The sequence below is a fragment of the Octodon degus genome, unplaced genomic scaffold (assembly GCF_000260255.1).
Source record: "Octodon degus isolate 3935 unplaced genomic scaffold, OctDeg1.0 scaffold00101, whole genome shotgun sequence".
Taxonomy (NCBI): Eukaryota; Metazoa; Chordata; class Mammalia; order Rodentia; family Octodontidae; genus Octodon; species Octodon degus.
Window position 1 is genome coordinate 10257985 of NW_004524677.1, and position 12952 is coordinate 10270936.

The following is a 12952-nucleotide window of genomic DNA, read 5'->3' on the forward strand; positions in this document are numbered from 1 at the left end:
ACTTCTCCCAAACACACTCAGCTACTAAGCAAGAACACCACAGTTTTTCAAAGACGTCAAGGTTCTTGTTCTAATAGAAAAGGCAAGATATCCCAAAACTACAAACGTAAAATGTACAAACTCTAATTTATCCTGCAATAAACGCTACTATGTGTTTTATGCATTCTAATTTCTAGTTGTAGAAATACATGAAGTGTTGAAAAGGAAAAACTAAAAAGAGAAGGCAACGTCTATGATGAGATAACCACGGGCAGTATTAGTCTCGAGTTGCGCATGCTTGAAGACACTGGTTTATATAACAAGGTGTTTTAAAACCCATTTTGATTTACTATTTCACGGCTATCTTCTCATATCAATAAATGAATTTCTACAGCATGCCTTCACAAGACTGCATCGCATAGACATCTGAAGTCTTAGTAGAGAGACCAGGCTTCACTGCCCTTTTCCTTAAGTATGAAGGATGTTCTGATGAGTATCTTTGTAGCTAACTGTCTTACTAAGTAAACATAGAATGCATTTCTAGGAATGACCTGGTCAGTTTAAAGGATATGAATAGGCTAATTTTTTATTATTTTTTCCGTTTAAATTTTACTATAAGACAAACACTAGTCAGCAGACTGGAATTTGCTGCCTGTAATTCAAGATACACTAGTAAAACATAAATGTTAAGTTATATATGTAAACTATAAGTGTTAATGAAATGTAAATTAATTCATATGCTCACCAGGCTTTTTTATTCTTCAACCTTGAGTAAACAAAATCACATAACTTTCTAGAGTAAACTTAGTTTCTGTGAAAAACACATCAGCCCCGAGCAAGCCCTAAATGAGCAAGACGCAGGCAGCGCACCTCTGCCTAAGCCAGGGAAGACCTACTTCCTAAGAAATCCCGAAACGGGAGCCGGCCAGGCAGCTCAGCAGACTAAAGCAGCTGCTTAGGCAGACGCACAGGCCAGGGGCTCGATCCCCAGCCTGCCATGCTGTGCCACCCCACCCCTGGGGTGCGCCGAGACAGCCACTGAGACTGGGCGTGGTGGCGCACCCCTGTAATCCCAGTGCCTGGGAGGCTGAAAACGGGAGAATCACTACGAATCCAATCTGTGTAATGAGACCCTGTAGACTCTGTAATAAAATACATAAAAAGAAAAAAAAACCTCACACTGAATTCCATTGAAGTACTGAAAATTGCGCTATGTAAGTGTAGCAATGAATGCAATCACTGTGTACTGCAAACACAAACTAATTAATATATTTTTAATTAAAAAGTTGTTCATGTCTATTTTGAAATGTGGAGGTGCTCTTTCTTGTCTTTTTTCATACTTCAGGAGAACTTTTGTGGCAGATATGTGAGTGCCCATTACATTCCTTGCTCTTTCTGAGCACTTCTAAAGTATAGTGAATGAAACAACAGAGAGAAAACATGACCAAATCTCACGGTAAGTGAGAGGAGCCCAAGGCAGCCAAGCAAAGGACAGGTGGAGTCAGGCGGAGGAGGAGGGGTGGCCCGCGTGGATCTGGGTTGCCGCGGGCTCTGTGGGCAGACAGATCGGGGCAAAGCCTTTCAGGACGGGCCCTGGCGCCATCCCCCGAGCCTCCTGGGACCAATTCCCTTCTTTCTGCCTGTTCTTCCACTGCTTCTCTTCCGAAAGGAAAAGCTGCCTGCAGATTCAAGGTCAGGTCGCCTCAGGTGTAGCACGACCAATGCAGTGAACCACGCAGGGAAGCACTCAGTGCCACTCCAGTAAGAACCAACGCCCTGGGGCTGCCCGTGTGGCCAAGGAGGCCTGGAGGAGCGGCGGCGACCGTGGAGCCGCCCCTGGCCTCTCAGGGCTCGGCCCTTCCTTCTCACTGCTTTGCACATCTCCATCTAATCGGCCTTCGCGCCGCCGGTATCTCAGCCCGCAGAGCGCCGAGTCGGCGAGAACTGCTTCTGCCCACTCTGCCACGGATCTGCCACCGCTCTGCGCGGAAGCTTCTAGAACTGTCTTCTTGCTTTCCTGAGTCTGGGGGCCATTTTTTCACCAGTTATTTGCAGTCACTGAGCAGGTGTGATTCCTTGGCCCGCAAATGGAAGAAATTTAAAAACTTATTATTTGGATTACATGAATGAGTCACATAATTCAAGTAGTGGGTCACAGTAGGTCCCGGCGCCCATAGCTCATAGTGTCACACCCGCGCCTGCATAGCTTTTCTTTAAAAACCAAGAACAGCATTTATATAATGTATATGTGTTATATATAACTTAGTCATTCAAGATTTTCTTGGCAGGTAGTTTTAAGCTTGAACTATACCAAATTTAATCGCATACATAAACCAAATTGATGAGGCTCACTCTTTCTTTCAAAATTGTGTCTTGTGGGGGCTGGGCACAGTGGCACATTCCTGCAACCCCAGCCCTGGGGGGGTCGCTGTGGAAGAGGACCACCAGGGGCGCAAGGCCAGCCTTGGCTCCACAGAGGGATACTGTCTCAAGAATAACAACAAAGCCCCCAAAATGTATTGCGAACACTCTGTTTAAATCGCTGGATCACACAGAGATTCATGTAAGGCGTCCGTTACTGAAGTCACTCAGTCTGCATGCGAAGAAATGCACAGGTTTCTCTGAGAACTATAATCTGAAATTTTCTTAAAAATGAAAGATTGGATTTTTTTTTTTGAACCAGGGATTGAACTCACACCCTTACGCTTGCCAGGGAAGCGCTTATTCTACTGAGCCGTCTCCTTGGCCCTGGATTTTTATTTATTTATTTATTTTGTTTTTTAGACAGGGTCTCGCTGTACAGTTTGGGCTGGCCTTGTGCTCACTTATGCAGCCCCAGGCTGATCCTCCTGCCTCAGCCTCCCAAGCACCGGGATTACAGGAGCTGCCACACCCAGCTCTGCATTCTGTCTTTTCAGTGCTTTTCTAAGATGACAAAAAATGCTACACAGTGCTGCAAGTGACCGCATTAAAATGTGTTCAGCTGCGCCACTGTTCAGACAGCCCCCAGCGGACTGGCTTCACCTCGGACCAGCGTGTGCTCTGCATTCCGCTGCTTCCACTTGCTTTTATTTTTAATCCCCTGAATCACCCCCTCTCCCGTGCCCACACGGGTATGTGCTCCTTCCAGTGCCCTCCAGGACTGCGGCCTCCAGTCCTCTCTCACCCTATCTATACCCTCAGTGACGCTGCACACTAAGTGTCCTACTTAGGGCACTACTGATAAGGAGGCTAGGGGACAGCAGTGGTTTTATTTTAAAGTAGCTTCTGAAGAAAACTCCAGTTGCACAGGAAGCAATAGTCAGAATCAGCAAGTGAGATCCCCTCAAATTAAAAAGCTTCTCCACAATAAAGGAAACAACTGAAGAGACAACCTACAGGACAGAGGACATGGCCAGCTACTCAGAAAAGGACTAATATCCAGCATATAAAAAGAACTCAAAAAATTGGACCTCCTCATTTAGAGACCCAAATAAAATAGAAAGGCATCTGAAGCAGTATAAATGCCAGGCCAGGCGTGATGGCACTTGCTTGTCATCCCAGCACTTAGGAGGCTGAAACAGGAAGATTGTGTTAAATTTGAGGCCAGCCTGAGCTACACAGTTTGTCCAGCCTAAACTGCACAGTGCAACCCTGTCTCAAAAAAAAGAAAAAAAAATATATATATATATACAAATGTCAATAACTATATAAGAAAATGTTCAGTATTGCTGGACTTTTGAGAAATCCAAGTTAAAATAACACTGAGATTCTATCTCACCCCAGAAAGAATGGCTCATCATCAAGAAATTAATCAATAACAAATGCTGGAGAGGCTGAGGTGGGTAAAGGAACCCCTGTCCACCGCTGGTGGGAGTGCAGGCTGGTGCAAACACTGTGGAAATCAGTGTGGAGATTCCTGAGAAAGTAAAAATAGAAATTCCACTTGACCCCACCGATCCCCTTGTAGGTATCTTCTGCCAAAGGCCAAGACACCGCACCTCGGCAGTGCGTGCCCGCTCTTGTTACAGCAGCACAATTCCTAACTGCCGAAACGTGGAAATAGCTCGTGGATCCATCAACACACTTGGCATTCATGCCCAGCGGAGCACTACTCCGCCGTGGAGGTCAAACTTGAGCCTTCTGTAGGAAAATGGATGCGCTTTGAGATCATAATGTTTAGGAAATTAAGCCAAATGCAGAAGCTTAAATAGCACATAGTTACTCTTACATTCAAAAATCAGCATATAAATAAAGTGCTAAGTAAGGACAATGTGCAAAGACAGGCTGAGAGAAACTCACTGTAAGCCAGCAGACGACGTATCAGAAAGGGTACCCCGGCTTGGTACAACTGTCCAGGTGTTTCACACGCTTTTTAGCCTGTTAGTCTGGTTGTTTCCACCTGGATGATAACCAACGTCACAGAGACGTCTGAGTGAGTGAGTCAGACGCTAGCAAAAGAAAACGGTTGGTTGAGGCGAGGAGACAAGGACTGCGGTGCGCGCCTGCACCGAGTCCCTGCCGTGAACTAGTCCTCATGCACCGCAAAGAGCCAATGGCAAGAACTAAAAACTTCAGAAACAGAAAGGCTTTAAAAATCTGGATGAAGTACAGAAAGGCTGCTTCTCTTTTTCCTCTCCTTTCTTTTTTTCCCTAACAAGGAAACGCAGAGGAACCCAGAAGGCTCCATCCGTGAGCCAGTCTCCCCATACGGCTCGCTGAGTGCGGGGCTCAGACGCCCCACGGGCAGCCTCACCCCCGCCAGGGCAGCGACCTCGGCGCCGCATCTTCGCATCTGCAGAGCTGAGTGACGGGCAGCAGCCAGCGCTGTGGCTGGTCACCGCGTCAGCGTCTCTGCACACACTGGGCGCCCAGCATATCTCACTGGTAAAGAGTTGGCGTGCTGAGGAAGGCGAAGGAAGAGGAGCGGGGACGGGGCAGATAGCGGGCAGAACAACCCGGGAGAACAGCAAAACCGCAGCAATGTTGGTCAGCCTTTTCACAAAGTAAACGTGAGCTTTCAGGTTGGCAGACAGAATTTATGAATTCCAACAGCAAAAAGAAAAAATAAAGCACTGTCTCCTCTAAAATAATGTTTAAATTCGCACCCTGGAACAAAATGAGAAATACTAACATTCAATATTTTTGTAGTTACAATAATTGTATAAAATTTGACTATACATAATACTTTCCCCAAAGCAATTCATTTCCTAAACACTCCTAGAAACTGTTATTTGTTGCAACCTTGACCAACCTGTTACTTCTAGTTATCTTTTTCAGGGCAGGGGTGTTGTTCAAAACTAATCACTGGTGCCAAGCCCAAATGCCTGGGATTGAGCATTAGAACTAATCACTGGTGCTGAGCCCAAATGCCTGGGATTGAGCATACGTTCAACAAATAAGCATAGGTTTTAAAATGAAGGAATTAATTCAATAAATATATTCCCCCAAACATTTCTAAATCTCCTACAAAAAAAAAAAAAACAAGTAATCAAACATTACTAAGGAAAATTAAGAGTATTTTGCATTCTCTATTTCTTAAGCAACAGGTCTATGACTTGTGTGAAATACCCAGGCAGTGTATCTTAGGGAGCTGAACTTCAGGAACTGTTACTCAGTCGCACGTGGGACCAGCTCCCTGCTGCCCGCGATGGTGCGTTCTCCAGGAAGTCCACCCCACGCCTGCTCATGTTTAGGTGCAGCAGCTTCCCACGGAGGTATGAAAAAGATGCTTTGTAATGGAGATGCCTGGACACAGACATCTGAAAGAGATGAGGTCTCCAAATAAACAAGGTCAGATTTCAGGAGGAAAGGGGTCAATGGACATCACAGAATCAGCTTGCCAATGGCTGTCCTGAGCAGATGTGCAAGTGCTGGGGCAGTAAGGTGACCACAGTTAACAAGCATAAGGCACACCCTGATACGGTCTTCACTGATCTCACCACCCAAAAGCAAGTGGTCGTGAGAGGCTGTGGCTATGAGGGTATTCTAGGCACGTGTGTGCATGCACCAGAACATGTCACCTATGTGTCACGTTACATATACGCAATTTTCATTTCTCAATTATACCTCAGTAAAGAAAGGGGGGAAATCAATGCTTACTTCTAAAGAGCTTATGTTATTAAATAGGGCTGAAAAGTCATCTTCTGAAATTCTAAGTTCTGGTTGCAGAAAAATAAATATACGTGCAGGCTCTACTATATAGAAATGCAGGCTAAAAAAAACTCATTCATACACATACATTCCTACGTATAATACTTATAGACAGACCCTAGTAATGTGTTGAGCCTATGAAAGGAGAGGAGAAGAGAGTGAGAGAAACACAGAGAGCGAAAGAGACCAGCAGATGAGAGGGGCAGAGAGACTGAGAGCGCGTACTCTGTCAGGCTTTTTCCTAGAAAGAATTAAAAGCGTTTATCCTACGAGGCAGGCAGGACACACATGACAGAGGACAAACTGAAGAAGTAACATCTGTGTCCCAAAGCTGAGAGCCATGTGTTCTTAGGAGCATGTGAGGAGGCCACAGAAAAAGCCCCTTCGGGACAGGTGACCCCAGGACACGACAGAAAGGTCGGGATGGCTGAGGAACTGAAAACTGGAACTAAACACCAGCCTGAGTGGCTGCGCGCTAACAACAGCTGGTGTGGACTAAGACTCTCCAGGACTTTTCAGTCAGTGAAGACCGGCCCCGGGGCTCCCAACACAGCGACAAATCGCTTCTTCATGATTCCACAGTGAATGGCGAGTGGAACAAGATTAGCAGCAGAGCCAGTACCTTAGTCCCCAGGAGAACGATAAAGGTCTTCAAATTTTACCCTGTGCTTTCCTCACAAACCTCTGACCACGACCTCTGGTCGAGTCTGTAGGGAACAAGGCGTTCCACTTTGGTAGATGTGAACAATGAAGACACCATTCTCCAGGCTGTTTCCTCTTTAACAGCCAAGGAACCAAACAGAATGCAAAAGCTGGAAGTACTGACCCTTCCTAAGCTGTCCCGAGCCTGGCTGTTAGGGTTCCTGTTGCTCGTTTCCTCAAGTGCGTTTTTCTATTGGTGTCTGCACGGTATCAGCCCCCAACTATACTTCTCCAAGACCTTAAAGAAAAGCGTTTGCCAGAGTCCCTCTTTCTGGAGAAGAGGGTCGGAGTAGCAAGGGGAGAGCCACATCTAGACGATGCCTGCCATCGCCACATCTGGACAGATTCAGTGAAAGAACAGATTTTCCAATTTCTCTTCGGGCGCACACGGTAACATGTGAACACATCTCCAACACACACAATTAAACAGTAGCCTTCTCTGATATTTTTTAATGCTCAAAGACTATAGAAAGTGAGGATATAAAGAACCTTAACACCAACCTTGAAGAATATACATCAGATCACAGAAAAACAAACCAAAGCTCCTGATAGGAGGCTGACCTGCCTTCCAACCTCAGGGCCAGCTTGTTTTCCAGCACGATCGAGTTCCAGGGGAGCCTGAAGGGAGGCTCTCTAGCAGGCAGCTGAGTGTTTACATGTGGACATCCATGTCCCAAAGTTATGTCCAACCTGAGTGAATTTGTAGCTGACATAAAGTGCTTCTTCTGTCCTGCAAGCTAACTAGCAGATCATTCCTCAGAGCAAGGGAAAACATGCACGATTTGCTGACTGTAATTTGTCTTGATAAAACAAGCATGCATGGAATTTTCTAATAATAGCTAAGCACTGAGGGCAACGGAGAGGTATGAAAAATATAATGCAAGACCAGAGCCGAAGGAGAACCGCAGCAGGAATCGGTGTGATAGGAATGAAGTGTGTCATGGTCTGCAGGAGGGACAGGAAGGGGACAGGTCAGACAAAGGATGCTGGAGGGCTGCCATCCATCACAAGGGACAGGGGACAGGGAAGGGACCCACACAGAGCAGTGGAGAGGCCAAGAGCTGCTCCAGGAGAGAGAGGAGAGCTGGGGGTAGGGTTTAATTTGGGATGACAAGAACAGGCTAAATGGGACCGTGGTCATCCTGCGAAAGCTTTGTCAATGTGCTGGAGTCTACGGCATCTCTGAAATGTAACGATGTAATACAGGAAAACTTTAGTCCAATAAAGCTGTTAGGAAAGAACCCAGCAGTGGCACTAGTTGCATAGAAAGTATAAAGGAGAAAGAGTAACAGCACACAGTGAAGTTATCACTAATTCCAGAGTGATAGAGCGACCGGAAAGGCTTTCCTCTGCAGATGCCTCAGGACTGCTTTTTTGGTCCTAGAAATGGAATCCTGGGGTCGAGCACGCTAGAAAAGGACTCCAGGCCAGCACTACGGCTCTCACTGCTCGCAGCTTCAAGCCATCACTTCTGAGCAAAGACAAGGGAAAGAGAACCCTGAAAACCTGCCATTCTAAAGCAAAATGAAAGAGGAGCCACATCGAGCAGCTTCTTAAGAACAGCATTCAGGCCTCGCCAGCATTCGCCAACGTACTACAACAAACCCATAAAGCAGGCACTATCCTTTGTCCTTACACAGTTGAGATACGAAAAGTTTAGGCAGCCTCAGAGGCACAAAAGGAATTTATGATAAAGTGTACATTTCAAACAAAATGTTTAATTCATGATTACCAAATTTAACTTGATATATTGATTTCAAAACCGGAAAATCAGTATATACTTCTCAAAAGTCAAAACGTCTCCAAGTTTGAGTTACAGACAGAAAAGTTAAAAAAAATTAGTAAGGTGGGGCCCTAAGTTGGATTCCCAATACCAAAAAAAAAAATTAATAAGATTAAAAATATTCTGCTGTCTCTAGCGTTCTAAAGCCAAGGATTACATCACTCACTTTCCATGACTGGTGCTCCAACATGAAATCAAATCCATTAGCGATAAGCTTAACAATAAATGAAAGAACAGAGCCATGAATGAGGAAGTACAGCCTATTGTAAGTAAACCAGATAAACCTCTCGCAAGCAAATCCGTATGCTTCACGAAAGGGAAGACTGTCAGCTTTTCGAGGAACTCACTGCTCAAGTATGTCACTAAGACAATAATTACATTATTATCAAATTTATGCCTCACATGCCAAAATTTTGACTCAGTTACTTACCTCAGACTTACAGTGAAACAGAAAAGTCTAATCCGTACTCAGTGTGACACTTTAGAGTTGAAAAAAATGTTCCCTGGCCTGTTCAGCTATAGGCAAATAGTTATAGTTTTCAGTTTTGTTTGTATGTTTGACTCAGCTTTTTGTGTTTTGTTTTGCTTGTTTTGCAGTGGAGAGAATTAAGCCCAGGACCACGCACACGCTAAGCTTGCGGATGCTAGATTCAGTCCTGGCTCTTTAATACTTCTGATCATTGTAGACTTTGCAAAATTTTGAGTCCAGTTCTAGACTTTTTCAAAAGACAATCTAAAGATTAAAAGGCAATCTGCAAAGTAAGATTTGAAGAAGATACAAAGAATTTTTTCCCCACTTTTCTTATCTGTTATTGTACCAACTGAAGTGAGCAATCTGCAGCCACCAGACAAGCTCAACCACAAGACGCCGCTTTCCTGCTGGTCACCTCAGGCAGCTCCTGTGTGACAGCCTAACTCCCACTCAGTCCACAGCACCTTAAACACTTGCTGTTAGATGCACTAAGAGCAAGTCTGTGGCTCTTGGTGCACACAGCGCTCCATGTTCTTAAAAAGAGAAATTTAAAGCAGTTTTGAATGACTGTATGTTGGTAACAATGTAAGTGGACACTGAATTTACAAGGAAGCCTGTTTGGCTCTTATCCATTATGAACTGTCTGTCTGGAATCTGTTACTTTAGATTTTATTTGTCATTAAATGTTTGGCATCCGTGCTCATGCAGGAATGAAGGCCATTTCCTGCAAAAACAGAAAAGTATTATAAAAAGTTTTTCAAACACCCGCTTAGATAATTTTTCACAGAGCCAAAAACGAAAAAGATAGTGGAGGCCTCATACTTATGGAGACAAAGAAAAATATCTTCTTGTATATTCAGCTTCTCTAAGCAGTTAAAATCGAAAGCATGCTGGACCAACGCTAGTGCAAGCTTCTCTGGAGTGGAAGGCCGACGGCAGGCAGTGGGGTCAGAGCCACCGAGGCAACAGCTCCTAGCTGTGCCTTGGCACTTTCTCCTCCCCTGTGCAGGCAGGGAGCCCGAGCTGCTGCCAGGAAGGGCCAGCCAGGGAGAGTCTATGGATCCCTCCTGGGCACTAGGAAACCTGCACGCAGCCAGCCCAAGAGGCAGGATCCTGAACCCCGTTCTCCATGGTGGATAATGACAGCTGGAGTCACCCACACTAACGCTACGCATAGGAAAGAATGAACATGAACGCCCGGATGAGTGTTATCGTTATGTCAACTGACAGTATTTTCCTTGCAAGAGCATAATCTTGCTGCAAATTTATTTTTAAAAATACTCACATGACTTTATTTTTTACAAAAAAAAATAAAATTGGCAATTCTAGCTTTTATTACCTGAACAGCTTTCAGCTTCAGAATAGAGTTCAAAGTTAAATCACAGTTGAAATATAATGGTGCTTTAATTAAAATCAGTAAGTAAAGGCCCAGGGAGATAGTAGAATAAGTGCTTTGCCTTGCAAGCGCAGGGTCCTGAGTTCAATCCTTGGTACCAAATACATAAATAAATAAATAAATAAATAAATAAATAAATAAATAAAATCAGTAAGTAACTGTTTAAAGTAGAAAGTGAAAATATTCTTTTTGGTAGTTATCAATGAAATCTACATATTTTTTAGTTTTCATGTCCTAGAAAAACATATGGCCAATATGAACTAATTTCTTCAATTAGTTTGTAAAGTTTTTATGACATACTCGTGAAGCGCAATTTTCATCTCTCAATTTACCAATTATCTAAGCTGATAATGGGTAGGACACACGCGTTAGCCATACTTAAATTACATAATGACTTTTAGTAGCCACTTCACTCTGTTCTTTAAATTCTAAACATTGTAACTGTCATTGTATATCCTCCAGGAGACTTGAGAATTTATTTTACAGAACAGAAAACGTCCTCTGGGTGCTGTATACATTGCTTCCATACATCCACAAAGGAAGTGGTTTAAAAATAAGCCTAGCCTTTAATGATTTGCTTACGACCATGTTTTTGGTTGGTGTGCCTTCTCTATACCTAGCGACCAAACTAAAAATTATGAAGTGACTAGGAAGATGGAACAAATCCAAATCTCAATGTAACCTTTAAAATATAAGCCTATAATTGCCAAATATTGACTTCTCTTTATACTAAGAGGATGTGCCCTCTGGGTAGTATAAATATCTTATGAAACATGAAAAAGATAACAACACAGATCCAGGAGATGTGCTTGCGCTCAAGACCCTAGTCGTCCCCATAGCAACAGATAATTGTAAGAATAACCGCAGTTGTGCTGCTGCATAATAAGGCCTGTTAGACTTGAAGGCTAATAATAGTCCTGCGCTTAGAATGAAACGGAAGGGAGTCAACACCTACTTGAGATAGCAAAATGAAATCAGAATACGAACTACAGATCTGTCCCTCTGTCCACCCAGGTGGTCCTTTCCTCAGCTCCCTTCCCTTTGACATAAGGATCTATAGACGGTTCTGTGACAGCCAGCTTAGCTAGCGCCACAGCAGGCTAAATGCCGATTTCAAACGCCCCAAGAGGTGCACAGAGGCGAGAACAGCGGCATTATTTCAGGGCTTGCCGCATGGCTGGGTTGGGATCGCAGTTCACACCTGCAGTCTGGTTCAGAGCTCCAGACAGAAACTAGGACGCTGTTCTAGGCTGCGTCACGGCTGAGAAAGAAAAGCCTCTACATAGATGATAAAGAGGGAAGGAGCAATTGGGGAAATTAACCAGAAAGCATTCCGCTCTCCCCTATTTTCGGAGCGGGAAGATGCCGGCCGAGACCGCCCCGCCCCGCCGCCCGCTCGGTCGCGCCGGGCTAGCAGCTGGGAGCGCGGGCTGCGCGCGGTTCCCACGCTCGCGGGCGGGGCCTGACCCGGGGCGCGGGCGGACTGCAGGCGCGGGCGGACGGCGGGCGAGGGCGGACTGCCGGCGCGGCCACTTACTTGATGTCCTCCCACACCTCCGGGCCGTAGTTGCGGATCACCAGCAGCTCCAGGGCGTGGTTCACGAACCCGTACTGCGGGACAGAGAGGGGCGTCAGGACGCGCCAGCCCAGGATCCCCGCTCCCCAGAGCCCCGAGTCCCGAGGTCCCCGCGCCCTCTGGCGGCAGAGCACGGCCCGCACCGGTCACCTGTGCGGCGCCCCGCACTGGGACCCCGCGGGCCTCGGGGGTCGCGGGGCCAGGCGCAGCCCAGCGAACCCCGCGGGGCTCAGAGGCAGAGCCGCTGCGCAGCGCACCCCGCTCCCATGGCGCAGTGCCTCCATGTCCTCGACCGCATCCCGGCTGCACCGTGCTCACCATGGTGTCCGCCGGCCAAGCAGCGTCCTCCGGGGGGACGCAGCGGACCGCACGGCGGCTACAGCGGCGACAGCGAGCTAGGGCGACGGCTCCTGGCGCGGCCTGCCCTGAAGGACACCTCGTCTGGCCAATGGCTACTCGAGCCGCAGGGGGCCGGGCACCGCGGGCGCGTTCGCAACCAATCAGTGGCCGAGAAGGTAATTTGGTGCCCTCCCCCCTCGCCCGGCGCCTGCACCGCGAGCTGGGGACCAGGCGGGTGTCACAGCTGAGGGCTCTGCGGGGCCTGCGGGAGGGGCCGCTGCTGGGCCCCTGCTGCGCGCATCCGGGGTCTGGCCTGGAAACCACTCTCAGGAGCGATGCGCGTGCACGCGCGTGTGTGAGCTGTGTACAGTGCATGTGAGCGCGAGAGAGCTTGTGTGCGTGTGGTGTGCTTGTGTGCACGCCCGCGTGTTTTGTGCGCGTGTTGTGAGCGCTCGTGTACGCGCGAGTGCGTGTGAGCTTGTGCACGCGTGATTTGTGAATGCGCGCCGCGACGCTCCGTAGAGGCGCGCTTTCCTGATCCTCTAGGGAGCAGCGTCGCCCACGCCAGCCCGC

The 12952-nt window shown here is 46.8% G+C and overlaps 1 protein-coding gene across 2 annotated transcripts in view; it reads right to left on the bottom strand.

Annotated features, from left to right (window-relative positions):
• The window catches only part of Gucy1b1 (guanylate cyclase 1 soluble subunit beta 1), a 48707-nt gene extending 36243 nt beyond the window's left edge, over window positions 1-12464 (bottom strand). The window contains exons 1-2 of one of the 2 annotated variants that reach the window (XM_023723653.1): window positions 12359-12464; window positions 12002-12075 (exon numbers count right to left, since the gene is read on the bottom strand). In XM_023723653.1, coding sequence (XP_023579421.1) covers window positions 12002-12075; window positions 12359-12361 — 77 coding nt within the window. In that variant the 5' untranslated portion in view covers window positions 12362-12464. Of the gene's footprint in view, window positions 1-11997; window positions 12076-12358 lie in introns of those variants that run through there. The other variant, XM_023723654.1, reaches the window with a different exon arrangement.
• Window positions 12465-12952: the final 488 nt, after the last annotated feature.